This window comes from Lithobates pipiens, unplaced genomic scaffold, assembly GCF_037356315.1.
Source record: "Lithobates pipiens isolate NorthernLeopardFrog02 unplaced genomic scaffold, aLitPip1_a1.2 Scaffold_16, whole genome shotgun sequence".
NCBI classification, from domain to species: Eukaryota; Metazoa; Chordata; class Amphibia; order Anura; family Ranidae; genus Lithobates; species Lithobates pipiens.
Genome location: NW_027507748.1, coordinates 602554970 through 602573001, shown reverse-complemented (window position 1 = coordinate 602573001; position 18032 = coordinate 602554970). Strand labels below are relative to the sequence as shown.

Sequence of the window (18032 nt, the reverse complement as noted above, 5' to 3'; positions counted from 1 at the left end):
AGTATTGTCAGGGAATTGAGGGGTTAAATTTCAGTGAGCAGCGATGTGGGCACTGCAGATGCAGCCCACAGCACTGCTGACACCGATCTCTTACCCGTCTGCTGTACCGATCGGTACAGAGATCGGTACAGAGAGGGGAGGAACCGGCTTCATAACATGACGCCGGTTTGTTTACAAGCGATCACTCCGCAATGAGCGGCCATTTACCATGATGCGCCGGGTCCTGCTGAGCTCATCGGGATGGGGGGGGGAAACAAAAAAAAAAAAAAAGAAAAAACACACATTATTTACCCATTTTAACTTTTATTTTTACACTGATCTTTACAAAATAAATAATGGGTCCCCTACTGCCAGATCAACCTAAGGCGATATATAGAAGGGTGCCATATCTAAAGAGCAAAATTGTACCCAACATCAACCACCCAGTGTCGCCTTTCTTAAATGGGAGCTAAACGTAATGTCCCAAGATATTATCGTCCATTTCATAAGGCCCCTTGCACACTGGGGTGGTGCGGGCTTCGGAAGTAAAGCGCCGATATTTTTAGTGGCGCTTTACCTTTAGCGGCTTTCACACTGGAGTGAAAGGGGACCTTTTTTTCAGGCGCTGTATCGCCTGAAAACCGCCCCAGCATGAATGGGGCCTAACAGAGACCCTACCCTACGGGCACAGAATTTTTATTTGACAGGTACGTTCCCACTTAGAGGGGTGGGGCCATGACCAGGAGCGTGTCGCCTCAAAATGTATTGGCTGTACGAGCTCCAATGCCACTCCCCCTTGGGCTTCAATATTGAATGGGACATCATAGAGCTGCACAATTAATCGTCAAGAATAGTTATCGCAATCTTGACTAAAGGGTTTCACAAGTCTTTCTATGCAAAGAATTCTCTCTGCTCTTCTGAAGTCACAGCAGTCAAAAGAAAGGGAGGAAAAACTGGGCAGTCTGCCAACAATCAAAACATTCTTTATCAGTTGAACTTAATGCCCCATACACGCTATCAGTTTTTCTGCTGAGTTCTTCCATCAGGTTTACTAAAACCATGTAGTACAAGAGCCTGCCTGATTGCATACAAATTGGAAACTCCTAAGGTTTGACCTCATATTATATGGTTTTGGTAAATCTGAAGGAAAAACTCAGCAGAAAAACCTGATAGTGTGTATGGGGCTTTAGTATAAACATTGTAGCAATTTGTCAATGGAATAGACTGTGCAAGTGAAAAAAGTTTAACCACTGAACCTTTTTCTGACATTTGTTGGTTTAAACCCCCCCCCCCCCCCCCACACACACACACACACACACACACACACACACAAAAAAAACAGTAAAGTTAGACCTTTTTTTAAATATATTGTGAAAGATTTTACGTCGCAAGAATTGTGATCTTTTTATTCTAAGCAAAAAATCGTGATTCTCATTTTGGCCAGAATCATGTAGCTCTAGGACATCAATGCATTCATGAATGAAGCCCAAAACGTGTAGTTTATAGGAGTTTTTCTAAATATTCATTTAACAGTTTTTTTTTTCTATTAACTTTAATTTCATGTAATGTATTTACATCTAATTTTAGCTTCCATTTAAATGTATTTTTGATATAGACCAGTCCTGTGATCAAATTGTTTAAATTTAATTTCATTCTTACATTAAATATACGATTAGTCGCTTCCCATTTTCTTCAAATTACATGATAGTGTCACTGCCGTTCACACTCCTGTTTAGATTGCGGTTGATATACTGACCTCCTCTGTTTATTCAGATTGAGGTTCGTACCACATTATGCCTGTAGGTGGCGATTCCAATGCCGATGATCATTGTATTTTCTGTTGATGACGTGATGGATGCGTCTGCTGACTTTGTCCTCCCATAGTGAGGCATGAACCGCATGCCGTCTATAGGTATATGGGGCGTCAACGTATTCATAGGACACTCCATGTGTGAGCTGACACTTTACAATGCGAATCACAGCGCGGCTTGACTTGCAAAGGCCCGCCTCCTCACACGTCAATGGATTGATCAACTCTATTCACAGTGAAGCTTGGAACACACGACCTGGCGCCATTTTGTTCAAACCAGGATGTGCAGTGTTCACATGAAGGAAGCACCAAATTATGATCACAGGTTGGTAATCTCATTATTGGACCTGATAACATAAAAACGCAGTGACTACAGCAGGCTCATACCCCAGATGATGTCTCTTTAGACAAAACGCGTTGGTACAAGCCCTGCTGATGTCAGTGCATTACCCACAAACCTCATTTTCAAAAACACTTGATCCACTTTCTAAAATGAATGTTTCCAATTGTTTAAATAAATTTCCATGTTTATACGGATTCACACTATGGGGACTATTTTCTTTTTTGGTCATGCTATTTTGAACATTTGATCTAACAAGTTGGCTGCTTCCGAGGACTGCTTCTCTGTGACATCTCGACCAATTGGACGGTCTTCCATCTTGATCTGGAGATCCCATACTTTGGTGTGCCCATTTGAGTCCTCTTACTCCAGTAAGCCTCCTCATTAAGCGGTGGTGTTCTATTGTCTGTGTCTTCACTTCAACACTGAAGTCACGTGGAATTCCACTTCTGGTTACATAATCTGTTTAGCCAATGACCGTTATATTTATGGTTAAAATCTTCATATGATGGCACAAGGACTTTAGTTTGGTTGTGAATTTCACATTTGTTTTTGTGGTCATTGCACACATACACATATATATATATATATATATATATATATATAGATATATAGATATATATACACACACACACACACACATACACAGGGGTTGACAAATTTGCTTGGAATCTAGGAGCCAGCTTAAAAAGTTAGGAGCCAGGTCCGTGACGGCGATCTGGACCTGTCCCTGGCCTGACATGGAGACGAGTGAGGGGAAGATAGCAGCACCGTGGAAAAAAAAAAAAAAAGTTAAAATAAGAAGAAAAAATAATAATAATTTTTAAACTCGCCCTGTCCTGCCCGCATATAAAATCGGTGTTCGAACCACACATAGGAGGTAGGGCCGTGATCGGTAGAGCGAGAGCAATAATTCTAGCCCCAGACCTCCTCTGTAACTCAAAACGTGCAACCTGTAGAATTTTTTTAAACGTCGCCTATGGAGATTTTAAAGGGTAAAAGTTTGTCGCCATTCCATGAGTGGGTGCAATTTTGAAGCGTGACATGTTGGGTATCTATTTACTCGGCGTAACATTATCTTTCACAATATAAAAAATAATTGGGCTAACTTTACTGTTGTCTTATTTTTTTATTAACTAAATTATTTTTCCCAACAAAAGTGCGCTTGTAAGTCCGCTGCACAAATACGGTGTGACAGACAGTATTGCAACAACCAACATTTTATTCTCTAGGTTGTTAGAATAAAAAATATATATAATGTTTAGGGGGTTCTAAATAAAGGGAAGAAGAGGCAGGTAATATAAAAACACTCAGAGGGAGCTTCATTAGCATTGCTGGTTTGTCATACCAACGGCGACCACAAGAGGGCGCCAGATTCCATAAGGAATCATAGGACCGCAGAAGGCCTCAAAGCCGCCGGCCTAAATTTTCGGGCGCCGGCGGAACGGCCCGACGCGATCACGCTGGGGGGGTCCACAGAGACAGGATACCCCCAGCTGTGCTGCCCCAGGCGCGAGGTCGCTATTTCTAGTCGCCAATGCGACCTGGCGCCCGGGTTTTGCCGAGCCCTGTGTATATTTTATATATATATATATATACACACACACACATATACATACACACATACATATACATAATATATATATATATATATATATATATATATATATATATATATATATATATATATATATATATATATATATATATATATATATATATATATATATATATATATATAGTGCTCGACAAAACCCGGTCGCCAGGTCGCATTGGCGACTAGAATCAGCGACCTTGCGCCTGGGGCAGCATAGCTGGGGGTATCCCGTCTCCGTGGACCCCCCCTCCCCCCCGCACGATCGCGTCGGGCCGCGCCGCAGGCGGCCGGTAATTGAGCCCCCGGCTTTGAGGCCTTCTGTGATCCTATGGTTCCTTCTGGAATCTGGCGCCCTCTTGTGGTGGCCGTTGGAATTACAACCAACAATGCTAATGGGCCAGTCTTTCTCCATCCCTTTACTTAGAACCCCTAAACAAAACAAAAAAAAAAAAAAATTATATATATTATATATATATATATATATATAATTTATTCTAACACCCTAGAGAGTAAAATGGTGGTCGTTGCAATACTGTCTGTCACACCATATTTGCACAGCGGACTTACAAGCGCACTTTTTTTGGGGAAAATTTTTTTATTTAATAAAAAAAAAAAAAATAAAGACAACAGTAAAGTTAGCCCAATTATTTTTTTTTATATATTGTGAAAGATAATGTTACGCCGAGTAAATCGATACCCAACATGTCACGCTTCAAAATTGCGCCCGCTCATGGAATGGCGACAAACTTTTACCCTTTAAAATCTCCATAGGCGACGTTTAAAAAATTCTTCAGGTTGCACGTTTTGAGTTACAGAGGAGGTCTGGGGCTAGAATTATTGCTCTTACTCTACCGATCGCAGCGATACCTCACATGTGTGGTTTGAACACCGCTTTCATATATGCGTTCGCTTCTGCACGCAAGCTTGGCAAGACAGGGCGCATTTAAAACAATTTTTTTTTCTTATTTTAACTTTTATTTTTATTTTTTTCACTGTTCTTTTAAAAAAAAAAAAAAAAATGTGTGTCACTTTTATTCCTATTACAAGGAATGTAAAAATCCCTTGTAATAGAAAAAAGCATGACAGGTCCTCTTTTATATATGAGATCTGGGGGGTCAGAGAGACCTCACATCTCATATTTACACTAAAATGCAATTTAAAAATGTCCCTCTAAGAGCTATGGGCAATGACTTGGAGACAGGTGGGGGGCTGGGGGCTATCTTCCCCTCACTCGTCTCCATGTCAGGCCAGGGACAGGTCCAGATCGCCGTCACGGACCTGGCTCCTAACTTTTTTAGCTGGCTCCTAGATTCCAAGCAAATTTGTCAACCCGTGTGTGTGTGTGTGTGTGTGTGTGTGTGTGTGTGTCCTTGCAAATGTATTCGGCCCCCTTGAAGTTTTCAACCTTTTGTTGCCACATTTCAGGCTTCAAACAAAGATCTAAAATTTAAATTTTGTGAAGAATCACCAATAAGTGGGACACAATTGTGAAGTGGAACAAAATCTATTGGATATTTTAAACTTTTTAAGCAAATAAACTGAAAAAAGTGGTGCGTGAAAAATTATTCGGCCCCTTTACTTTCAGTGCAGCAAACTCACTCCAGAAGTTCAGCGAGGATCTCTGAATGATCCAATGTTGTCCTAAATGACTGATGGTGATAAATAGAATCCACCTGTGTGTAATCAAGTCTCTGTATAAATGCACCTGCTCTGTGATAGTCTCAGGGTTCTGTTGAAAGCGCAGAGAGCATCATGAAGACCAAGGAACACACCAGGCAGGTCCGTAATACTGTTGTGGAGAAGTTTAAAGCCGGATTTGGATACAAAAAGATTTCTCAAGCTTTAAACATCCCAAGGAGCACTGTGCAAGCGATCATTTTTAAATGGAAGGAGTATCAGACCACTGCAAATCTACCAAGACCTGGCCATCCCTCTAAACTTTCAGCTCAGACAAGGAGAAGACTGATCAGAGATGCAGCCAAGAGGCCCATGATCACTCTGGATGAACTGCAGAGAACTACAGCTGAGGTGGGAGAGTCTGTCCATAGGACAACAATCAGTCGTACACTGCACAAATCTGGCCTTTATGGAAGAGTGGCAAGAAGAAAGCCATTTCTCAAAGATATTCATAAAAAGTCTCATCTAAATTTTGCCACAAGCCACCTGGGAGACAAACATGTGGAAGAAGGTGCTCTGGTCAGATGAAACCAAAATCAAAACTTTTTGCCCACAATGCAAAATGATATGTTTGGCGTAAAAGCAACACAGCTTATCACCCTCAACACACCATCCCCACTGTCAAACATGGTGGTGGCAGCATCATGGTTTGGGCCTGCTTTTCTTCAGCAGGGACAGGGAAGATGGTTAAAATTGAAGGGAAGATGGATGCAGCCAAATACAGGACCATTCTGGATGAAAACCTGTTGGAGTCTGCAAAAGACCTGAAACTGGGACGAAGATTTATCTTCCAACAAGACAATGATCCCAAACATACAGCAAAATCTACAAAGGAATGGTTCACAAATAAACGTATCCAGGTGTTAGAATGGCCAAGTCAAAGTCCAGACCTGAATCCAATCGAGAATCTGTGGAAAGAGCTGAAAACTCCTGTTCAGAAACGTTCTCCATCCAACCTCACTTGAGCTCGAGCTGTTTTGCAAGGAAGAATGGGCAAGAATTTCAGTCTCTCGATGTGCAAAACTGATAGAGACATACCCCAAGCGACTTGCAGCTGTAATCGCAGCAAAAGGTGGCTCTACAAAGTATTAAACGCAAGGGGGCCGAATAATTTTGCACGTCCCACTCTTCATTTTTTTTTATTAGTTAAAAAAAGTTTCAAAAATCCAATAGATTTCGTTCCACTTCACAATTGTGTCCCACTTGTTGGTGATTCTTCACAAAAAAATAAAAATTTTATATTTTTATGTTTGAAGCCTGAAATGTGGCAAAAGGTTGAAAAGTTCAAGGGGGTCGAATACTTTCGCAAGGCAGATGTATACAATATTTTATCATCATGAATTTGAGTGCTGCACAAAGTTTTACCTTTCACATAGCCTTTGATTTACACTTGCCTTAGTGTTGTGCTGGCTGTTATTTCATATACGTTTGCATGTCAGCATGATATACATCAAATTTTTCTAGTTACATTTCACAAGTCTTGTTAAACTCCCTTGAACGGAAAAGTTTTATCCCTATTGTGGGGTCACCAGTAAGGTATTTATAAATTGAAATCAAGCGTCTCTTCTCCAGAGAGAATAAGTTCAGTGCTCGCAACCTTTCCTCATAACCAATATCCTCCAGACCCTTTATTAGCTTTGTTGCCCTTTGTACTCACTCCATTTCCAGTACATCCTTCCTGATGAGTGGTGCCCAGAACTGGACAGCATACTCCAGGTGAGGCCGGACCAGAGTCTTGTAGAGCGGGAGAATTATAATTTTATCTCTGGAGTTGATCCCCTTTTTAATGCAAGCCAATATTCTGTTTGCTTTGTTAGCAGTAGCTTGGCATTGCATGCCATTGGTGAGCCTATCATCTATTAGGACCCCCAGGACCTTTTTCATCCTAGATCCCCCCCCCACCCCCAGAGGTTCTCCCCCCAGTGAGTAGATTTCATTCATATTTGTGCCACCCAAATGCATTATTTACATTTTTCCACATTAAAACTCATATGCCATGTAGTTGCCCACCTCATTCATTTGTATGCAATGTTAGTAAAGCGATCTCCCTGCTGCGTTATTGTCCGCCAGGGGACACTGGTCAGCCCTCACAGCCATTGGCTGAGTGCGGATCAGATTCTGATTGGCTACTGGTTTTCCAGGATGTCGGTTCAACAGAAGCCAGTCTCACGAGGAGCTGTGCCTAGCTGATCTTCACCAAGGATAGATTGCTTGGTATCAACAATATGCCCTCAGTGCTGCCCCCACCATGCCTCCATAAATGCAGCTTGAGCTGGCCACTTTATAACGGTATTAAACCCAATAACAAAAATTTAACAAAAAGAAAAAAAGTGTAGCTTTCCAATCATTGGATGTGGGGACTGCATTTGTTTCTTTATTAAGCTTTTTTTCCCTGGTGATTTGAGACCAGTAATCCTGTATTACAATGCCTAGGAGCAACAGAGACACCTTTGGACAGCAGCATTGTCAGTCCGGAGACGGTAGAGTTAAATGCAACAACAAAATCTGAGCAGAACTCCACCTAATACTTTTTAAGCAAATACAGCAGCAGTTTATACTTTTGGCATAAATGTTTTACATAGATGAATAAAGGCTGATCATTCTAAGCACCCGTCAGTGGTAATTGGTTTTCCTCAACCTTCTAACTGCTGCATCTGCAGGACAGCTTGTTATATTGAAAAACAACAGACTTTGGCAACTATAATGATTTTTTTTCTCTTGTTCAAGCAGTGAGCTAAATAGGAAAAAAAAAAACCAAACCCCTCAAGTAATGTGGATGCAAGAATCTCCCGTCACGCTATTGTATTCCGACAGTGACCGCAGGTGCGTGTCCCCCCGTTCAGAATACACAAAGTAGAGCTACTGCCATTGGCTATGTGCACTGAGCGAATGTTGAACCATTCAACATAAGCCAGTTGATAGAAAAACGAACACAGCCATCATGTCTAATGCCCCGTACACACGACCAGACTTTTCATCAAAAGTCTGACGGAATGATTCGAACGTGTGTGGGCTGCAGCAGACTTTTGATTTGCAAAAGTCTGACAGACTTTAGAAATGGAACATGTTTCAAATTTTTCCAACAGAACTCTGCCGGACCCAGAAATCCGCTCGTGTGTGTGCTAGTCTGACGGACTAAAACCGACGCTAGGGCAGCTATTGGCTACTGGCTATGAACTTCCTTATTCTAGTCCAGTCATACGTCATCACGTTCGAATCCGTCGAAATTTGGTGTGATTGTGTGTGGCCAAGTCCGTTCATTCGGAAAGTCCGTCAGAACTCTGTCGAAAGTCTGCCGGACTGAAGTCCTGTCGTGTGTACGCGGCATAAGAATTGGTAAGCTGCAATATAATACTGCTTCCATTGGCAGCACAGCAATACTTCAAAGTCCTGACCTACTCCATTCAGTGAGTAAAGGCCCCTTCAAACTGGGACACTTAAAGAGGAAGTAAACCCCCCAAAAAAAACAAAAAAAAAAAAACACCTGCAGGACAAAGGCATAATGAGCTAGTGTGCATAGCATACTAGCTCATTATGAATTACTTAACCGAGATCGAAGAGCCCACAGAGACCCTCGTTCACTTCCTCCATATCTCCTGGAGTGACTTCCAGGTATCACTGCTCCGTCAGTGACCGCATAATCGCCTTCACTAACGGCATGCTCAGTGCACCTGCTCCATTGTCTACGACACGCATGCACCGTAGACATCGGTACCCAGTTTTTGGAAAATATCTCCTTAACCGTGTAGGCTAAGGAGATATTTCTTGCACCTACAGGCAAGCATTAATCTAGGCTTACCTGTAGGTTAAAGTGGTCTGTCAGGGTTTACAACCATTTTAACCCCTTCCCGCCGAGCGTATGCAGATGTGCATACTCGGCTTCCGGGGGGTATACCGGGATGATGCCTGCACCTGCAGGCATCATCCCGGTACCGTTTTTTACAGCGAGCGATTGGCTATCCAGCCATAACAACTGAAGTGGCTAAAAGCCGCTCGGCTGTTATGCCGGAGGAGCAGGAGGGGACGCCCCCCCTCTCGCCGCTGTTACCGGTGCCCCCGTTCAAATCGGGAGCACAGATTCACAAACTGATGCCTCTGGCTGCTGGGGAGGAACTGGAATGAAGCCGTAATCGGCTTCGTTCCAGTCTCCCAATAGTAAACACGGAAGCGACGTCATGACGTCACTTCCCATTTATTCGGCTGTAAATGGCGCCGGTTTAAAAAAAATATACAGTATTCAGAATCGCCGGTTTCAGCGATCTGGATACTTTGAAGTGTAAAGGAGGGATCGGGGGTCTTTTAGAACCCCGATCCCTCCATAAAGAGTACCTGTCACCACCTATTACTGTCACAAGGGATGTTTACATTCCTTGTGACAGCAATAAAAGTGCTAAATTTTTTTTTCTTAAAACAATTTAAAAAAAATGTTTTATTCATTTTAAAATGAATAAAGCGCCCACCGCCCCCGCAAAGCAAAGAAAACGCATACGGAAGTCGCGCCCGCATATGTAAACGGTGTTCAAATCACACGTGAGGTATTGCCGCGATCGTCAGAGCGAGAGCAATAATTCTAGCACTAGACCTCCTCTGTAACGCTAACCTGGTAACCGTAAAAAAAAAAAAAAAAAAAAAAATTTAAAGCGTCGCCTATTGAGATTTTTAGGTACCGTACTTTGTCGTCATTCCACGAGTGCGTGCAATTATAAAGTGTGACATGTTTGGTATCTATTTACTCAGCGTAACATCATCTTTCACATTATGAAAAAAAATTGGCCTAATTTTATGGTTTCATTTTTTTTTTTTAATTCATGAAAGTGTCCCTTTTCCCAAAAAGTTGTGTTTAAAACACCACTGCGCAAATACCGTGTGACATAAAATATTGCAACAATCGCCGTTTTATTCTCTGCTAAAATAAAATATATATATATATTTGAGGGTTCCAAGTAATTTTCTAGCAAAAAATATGGATTTTAACTTGTAAACACCAAATGCTAAAAATAGGCTTAGTCATGAAAGGGTTAAAGAACTTTACCCATCACAACACAATGCTAAAGAGCATTATTTTGTAAAAAACATACATTCCACATTAATATTTATGCTACCAAAATTAGTGTGTGCTGTAAAATGCCTCCAACATTGGTCCCGTTTCTTATTGCTGGAAGCTGCCATCTTGCTGAAGCCCAGAGCCCCTGAACAGTAGTAAATCATGAAAAATTTAACTACAGGGGGTCCCTGAGTTACGAACCTCCGACTTGCAAACAACTCCTACTTAGGAACGGCAGGTGGCGCCAGCGGGCACATCGGAAAACATTAGAAAAAGCCGATCTGCGCATGCACGTCCGAATTACAAACAAATCCGAAACAAACAGGAAGTCCCTAACCCGTCTGCAACTCGGGGACCCCTGTAAACATTAAACGGTTTCAAAAAAACAGCATTTGAAATTCCAGGAATGTAACTGTCACATTTTCCTGTGTCCTCAACCAAACTGTCAAACCATCAAATGACTGGTTTCATAACTGATCAACAGTGCAGCACCATGGCAGTTGCAGATCAAACATAAGCAGCTTCGTTGGCTGTAAAGGAAAGGAGAGCTTAATTCCACTTTAAGGCCGTTTAATATTTATTATTTATGACACCAGCTAGAGCGGCACAATTAATCGTCAAGAATCGCTATCCTGATCTTGAGTGAAGTGTTTCACAATTCTTTCTATGCAAAGAATTCTCTCTGTTCTTCTGAAGCCAATTTGTCAATAGAATAGACAAAATTATAAAAATATAAAAAAAGTTTAACCACTTAAACACTAAACCTTTTTCTGGCATTTGTTGGTTTCAAGTAAAAATCTTTTTCTTTTTTTTTTGCTAGAAAATTACTTCGAACTCCCAAACACATATTTTTTTTTATATATTTTCAGTAGAGACCCTAGAGAATAAAATGGTGATCGTTGCAATATTTTATGTCACACTGTATTTGCGCAGCGGCCTTTCAAATGCAATTTTTTTTTTTTTAAAACTACTATTATGAATTTTTAAAAAACAGTAAAAGTTAGTGCATTTTTTTTTGTATAATGTGAAAGAATTTATGTTGTGAGAATTGTGATATTTTTATTCTAAGCAAAAAAAAAAAATCGTGATTCTCATTTCGACCAGAATCATGCAGCTCTAACACCAGGGATTGTCAGCTCCCGGGGTAAGGCCACTCATTTTCACCCCTTATCCCCAACTCAAAATGGAGCACCCAGTCAATAACTCCATTGAAACGCTGTTACTTTAGGGTTATGGGCTGACCAGAAAGAGTAAGGCTGGCAACAGATGGAACTGGCTGGCACTGGCAGGTGGCACTGGTTGCCACTGGCAGGCACGTGGAACTGGCAGGTGGCACTGGTTTGGAACTGGCAGGTGATGGCAGGTGGCCCTGGTTGGCGATGGCAGGTGGCCCTGGTTGGCGATGGCACTAGTTGTCACTGGCAGACGGCACTGATTGGCGGTGGCACTGGTTGGTGTTGGCAGGTGGCACTAGTTGGCACTGACTGGCAGGTGGCACTGACTGGTGGTTGCAAGTGGTATTGATTGGCGGTGGCACCGGTTGGCACTAGCAGGTGGAACTGATTTGTGGTGGCACTGGTTGGCACTAGCAGGTGGCACTGATTGGTGGTGGCAGGTGGCACTGACTGGCGGTGGCAGGTTTCACATGGAGCACTCTGTTACTGAAATGTAACAGAGGAGCTGTCAGAATTGAGCTTAATGTCGGAATGGGCGGAACCCAGCCGGGGTGTGAAACTGACAAGTAACAGAGAGGCGGATATGTCAGATTTGAGCTTGATGTCGGGGTGGGTGGGGCCCGGCAGCTATAAAACACCAGACCAAACAACGACTGGGCTGCTTAAGAAAAGGAGCGGGCCACATACACGTAGCATCCCGTCCAGATCCCATTGGCTGGTGTTTGATAGCGGCCGGGTCCCGCCCACCCCGACATCAGGCTGAAATCTGACAGATCCTCCTCTCTCCGTTGCTTGTCAGTTTCACACACTTAGTGCGGCGCCGCTGAGTGTGGAGGAGGGAGGAGGACGGCAGTCAGTGTTAATGCTCTGCGTGTCTGGGGCATCAATAGTGAGTGGGCTGGTGGCAGCTTAGGCGCCAGGTTGCGATTTCTGGTCGCATTGGCAACCTGGCGCCTGGGGTTTGTCGAGCCCTGCATTAACCGCTTTCCAACTGGCTCACACCGATATAGGTCGGCAGAATGGCACACCTATGAAAATTGACGTACCTGTATGTCAGTCCACAAAAGCAGTATAGTGGACTCTATGTCCGCCGCCGGCCCACGATCTCAGCGAGGCAGAACAAGGAATTTCCCTGCTCTTCCTAGTGACATGACAGGGATCTTATCTGTCATTGGGAACAGTGATCTCTGTCATGTCAGTGGTAGCCCATCCCCCTGTACAGGTAGAACACGCTGAGGGAACACACTTAACCCCTTGATCGGCCCCCAGTGTTTAACCCATCCTGCCAGTGACATTTATACAGTAATAAGTGGCTATTTTTAGCTCTGATCGCTGTATAAATGTCAAAAGTGTCTGATTTGTCCTCTGCAATGTCACAGTCCTGATAAAAACAAAATAGCCACAAAACTATCCCCTAACTTTTGGGCAAACCAATCAATATACATATATTTAAAAAAAAAAAAATTACACATACATATACACATATATATATATATATATATACATATATATATATATATATATATATTTTTTTTTTTTTTAAAGAACGCTCTATTTGTGAGGGAAAATTACATCAATTTTGTTTGGATACAGCGTCAGAAAGCACAATTGTCAGTTAAAGCGACACAGTGCCTTATCACAAAAATGCTATGGTCATTAAGGTGGTAAATTTTCAGGGGCTGAAGTGGTTAATGCGGAATGTATGTTCCTTGCTAAGGCCCCATTTACACTTGTGCGACGTGGGACGGCAAAGTTGCACGACATGTCATTCCATACGATTTCCAATGAGAACCATTTATATCTGTGCAACTTCAAAGTATTCCCTGTACTACTTTGGTCCAACTTTAATGTGAGTCGAGGTCCATAGATCTCAAGTTTACACAGGCATTCCCTGAAATTGCAGCAAAATCTCTGCAAATTTGCACGACGTTGAAGTCGTAGTAGTGTGAAAGGGGCTTTAAGAACTTTTTTTTTTATCATAAAGTTATGGGAAAAGTAAAAGTTTAAATTACATTTTCAGACTAAGACCCCTTTCACACTGGGGCGTTTTAGCGTTAAAAAAAAAAAAAAAGCATCATCTGCAATCCCAATGTGAAAGCCTGAGTGCTTTCACACTGAGGCGCTGCGCTGGCAGGGCATCAAAAAGCCCTGCAAGCAGCTTCATTGCAGCGCTGTAAAGAAGCTGCTTGCAGGACTGACAACCTGCCAGTGCAGCACCTCAGCGTGAAAGCACTCGGGCTTTCACATTGGGATTGCAGATGAGGCTTTTTACAGGCCCTTTTTTTAACGCTAAGACCCCTTTCACACCAGGGCGTTTTGCAGGCGCTATAGTGTTAGAAATAGCGCCTGCAAAACGCCCTAAAGAAGCTGCACCATTGTGTGTAGTGTGAAAGCCCCGAGGGCTTTCACACTACAGCGGTGCGCTGGCAGGACGTCAGAAAAAAGTCCTGCCAGCAGCTTCTTTGGAGCGGTGAAGGAGCGGTGTGTTTACCGCTCCTCCACCGCTGCTGCCCATTGAAATCAATGGGGCAGCGCTGTAATGCCGCCGGCAAAACGCCACTATTGCGGCGTATTGCCGGCGGTTTTAACCCTTTCGCGGCCGCTAGCGGGGGTAAAAGCGTCCCGCTAGCGGCCGAAATGCGCTGCAAATCCGGCGGTAAAACGCCGCTAAAAATAGCTGCGTTTTACCGCCGCCGCTATCACCGGTGTGGTGTGAAAGGGGTCTTAAGTGCCTGGAAAACGCCCCAGTGTGAAAGGGGTCTTAAAGTGGAAGTAAACCCATGGATTTAAATAGTTAAATAAAAAAAATAAAAAAGGCATGCCGAGAATGCTAACTGCACATTGGCTGTGCTCTCAGCCATACTATCAAACCATCCAATGGCTGGTGTCATAACGAATCACATGTGCAGCACCATAGCAGTTGAAGATTAAACAGAGGCAAAGATGGCAGCTTCCTTGGGTGAAAACAATAGGGGAGTTTACTTCCACTTTAAGTTACACTTTAAAGCTGAAAAAAATATATATATTTTAAGCCAAGGAAGCTGCCATCTTAGTCCCTGTTTAACCTGCAACTGTCATGGTACTTCACATGTGATGACAGCAGCCATCTGATGCTTTGGTTGTGTTCTCAACCAAACTGTCAACGTGACAGTTCCATTCCCAGCAGGATGCTGTAATGCCAAGAATGTAACTTTTTTTTTTTTTTTTTAATTGAGGAGTTCAGGTCCAATTAAAACAATATTAAAGTGGCTGTATACTCGAATTTTTACCTACAGGAAAGCCTATAATAAGGCTTACCTGTAGGTAAAAAAAAATATCTCCTAAACCTGTACGGTTTAGGAGATATTCCCCTTGGTATGCGCCGCTGACTGCAGCGGCGCATGCTAACAAGGGGATTCTCGGCCTGAAAATCCGACAGTGGCCGGCCAGAAAGAAATCTCCCGCGCGCATGCGCGGGAGTGACGATATCGCGGCTCCGGCCACTCGCAGCGCCGGAGCCGCGATACCCGGAAGAAACGCCGAGGGAGCATGTCAGCTCCCTCGGCGTGGATCGGGCCAGATGTCGGGGCCTCGTTCTAAGGTAAGTATTTCATAATGAGCTAGTATGCGGTGCATACTAGCTCATTATGCCTTTTGCTTTGCAGGTTTAAAAAAATAATTAATTTGCGGGTTTACTACCGCTTTAAAGTATTTTGTGTTTTGTTTGTGAAATGGCTTTGTACAGAGCAGCCCAGATCCTCCTCTCTCAAGTTCCTCTCCGGTGCTTCTGGCTCCTCCCTCCTGCCCCCACAGCAAGCAGCTTGCTATGGGGGCACCCAAGCTGAGATTGTGTGGTGTGTCAATTCAGAAATGGACCCCCCGACTCCCCTCTCTTTATTGGCTCACTGGCCTTGACTCAGCCAATGAGGAGGAAGCGCCCCGGACAGCTGAGGGTCTTGGGAAACACCGCTGGATCGAGATGGGATCAGGTAATTATTGGGGGGATGCTGCACACAGGTTGTTTTTTTTTTTTATATATATGCATTGTGTGCATAGAAAAAAAAAAAAAAACACTTCTGCCTTTAGAACCACTTTAACCTTATTTTGTGTGTACTTCTCCTGGGGATCTCAGGAGTGCAGTTCGTTCTGCACAACTATGAGGTAAAGCATAATGGACTACTATGCATCATATAGTAGTCCATTATGTGTCACTTAACCCTTTCATGACTAAGCCTATTTTTGGAATTTGGTGTTTACAAGTTAAAATCCATATTTTTTGCTAGAAAATTACTTGGAACCCCCAAACATTATATATATTTTTTTAGCAGAGACTCTAGAGAATAAAACGGCGATTGTTGCAATATTTTATGTCACACGGTATTTGCGCAGTGGTGTTTTAAACGCAAATTTTGGGAAAAGGGACACTTTCATGAATAAAAAAAAAAAAAAAAACAGTAAAATTAGCCCAATTTTTTTGCGTAATGTGAAAGATAATGTTACGCAGAGTAAATAGATACCAAACATGTCACACTTTATAATTGTGCGCACTTGTAGATTGACGACAAAGTACGGTACCTAAAAATCTCAATAGGCGACGCTTTAAAAAAATGTTACGGTTACCAGGTTAGCGTTACAGAGGAGGTCTGGTGCTAGAATTATTGCTCTCGCTCTGGCGATCGCGGCGATACCTCACATGTGTGATTTGACCACCGTTTACATACGCGGGCGCGACTTCCGTATGCGTTTCTTTGCTTCGCAAGCTCGCGGGGACGGCGGGCGCTTTAAAAAAATTTTTTTATTTTTTTATTTATTTTAAAATAACTAAATTGTTTAAAAAAAAAAAATTTATCACTTTTATTGCTGTCACAAGGAATGTAAACATCCCTTGTGACAGTAATAGGTGGTGACAGGTCCTCTTTATGGAGGGATCGGGGGTCTAAAAGACCCCCCACCCCTCCTTTACACTTCAATGTATTCAGATCGCCGAAAACGGCGATTCTGAATACCGGATATTTTTTTTTAAAACCGGCGCCATTGGCAGCCGAGTAAACGGGAAGTGACGTCATGGTGTCGCTTCCGTGTTTACGATGAGGAGACTGGAACGAAGCCGATTACGGCTTCGTTCCAGTTCCTCCGCAGCAGCCGGAGGCATCGGACACGGAATCGGTGCTCCCGATCGAGCGGGAGCACCGGTAGCAGCGGCGAGAGGGGGGGACGTCCCCTCCCGCTTCTCCGGCATAACAGCCGAGCGGCTTTTAGCCGCATCGGTTGTTATACCTGGATAGCCAATCGCCTGCTGCAAAAAACGGTACCGGGATGATGCCTGCAGGTGCGGGCATCATCCCGGTATAACCCCCGGAAGCAGAGTACGCATATCTGCGTACGCTCGGCGGGAAAGGGTTAACTGACACAGGAGCCAGCAAAGTAGTCCGGAGCATCCATCTTCTCCTGGGTCTCGCTGCTCCACCGCTGAAGCCGCGATGACGTTGAGCCGCCACTCGCGGCATATCGCCTTGACAGTGGCGCGCTGAGTGCGCCATAGACAGTGGTGCCTGTGTTTTGGCAAATATTTCCTAAACCGTGTAGGTACCAAAGTGGTTTGTAAGGGTTTACAACCACTTTAAAATAGATCCCCAATTTCCTTCCAGTAAAGTGTGTGTGTGTGTGTGTGTGTGTGTGTGTGTGTGTGTGTGTGTGTGTGTGTGTGTGTGTGTGGCCTATAGCACCGGTCACTCGGGCCCCCTCCTCAGACAGGAAGTGCTAGTCCAGCTCAGGCATGCTGGCACTTGCAGTCCTCCAGCAGCCCCTCCCCCTGGTCTCACCCCTTCTATCTTGGCGTCCAGGATACTCTCCACCTCGAACACGTCCTCCTCATCCTCGCTCTCTGCAGCCTCCACCCGGGTTTCGGCCTCTCCTCTCTCCTCCACAGCCATGGACTCGCCAGCCGCCTCCGCTCCAGCGGCACCGTTCCCATCCAGTCCCGCACACTCCGCCATGATGGCTCGAGTCGGGCAGGCGACAACGGGGAAAATCCTCCTGCGCCACACACACCTCCCCGATACGTCCCGGAGGGACAGAACGCCCGGCCAATCACTGCACGTGGCGGCGGACTGGGGTCTCCCGTTTCTGTCCAATAGGATCGACGGAGCGAATGTGCGGCCGTGGAAGATCACGTTGGCCGCGCGGCGATTGGCTTCCCAGCGCCCTTGACGAGAGGGAATTGGCCTATGAGAGAGGGGCAGGGCGGAGCAAATTGTAAGGTAACTTCAGGCAATGGCAGAGAGTCCTAGACCACGCATGACCGTCTGGCAATATCTGCGCATGCGCCAATTGCCTGCTAGTTACACAGAGCAGCCCATTGGCCACTCACTGTCTGAGATGTGCAGTGTGGAGCTTCTCTGTTTGCAGCTGGTTTAGGACAGAGCTGGGCT

At 44.0% G+C, this 18032-nt stretch overlaps 1 protein-coding gene across 1 annotated transcript in view; it reads right to left on the bottom strand.

Annotated features, from left to right (window-relative positions):
• Positions 1–17732, bottom strand: part of MPHOSPH8 (M-phase phosphoprotein 8) — a 121367-nt gene extending 103635 nt beyond the window's left edge. Inside the window, exon 1 of the mRNA XM_077483990.1 lies at positions 17424–17732. Within this exon, the coding sequence (XP_077340116.1) occupies positions 17424–17597 (174 nt within the window). The 5' untranslated portion in view covers positions 17598–17732. The remainder of the gene's footprint in view (positions 1–17423) is intronic.
• Between the last annotated feature and the right edge of the window lie 300 nt (positions 17733–18032).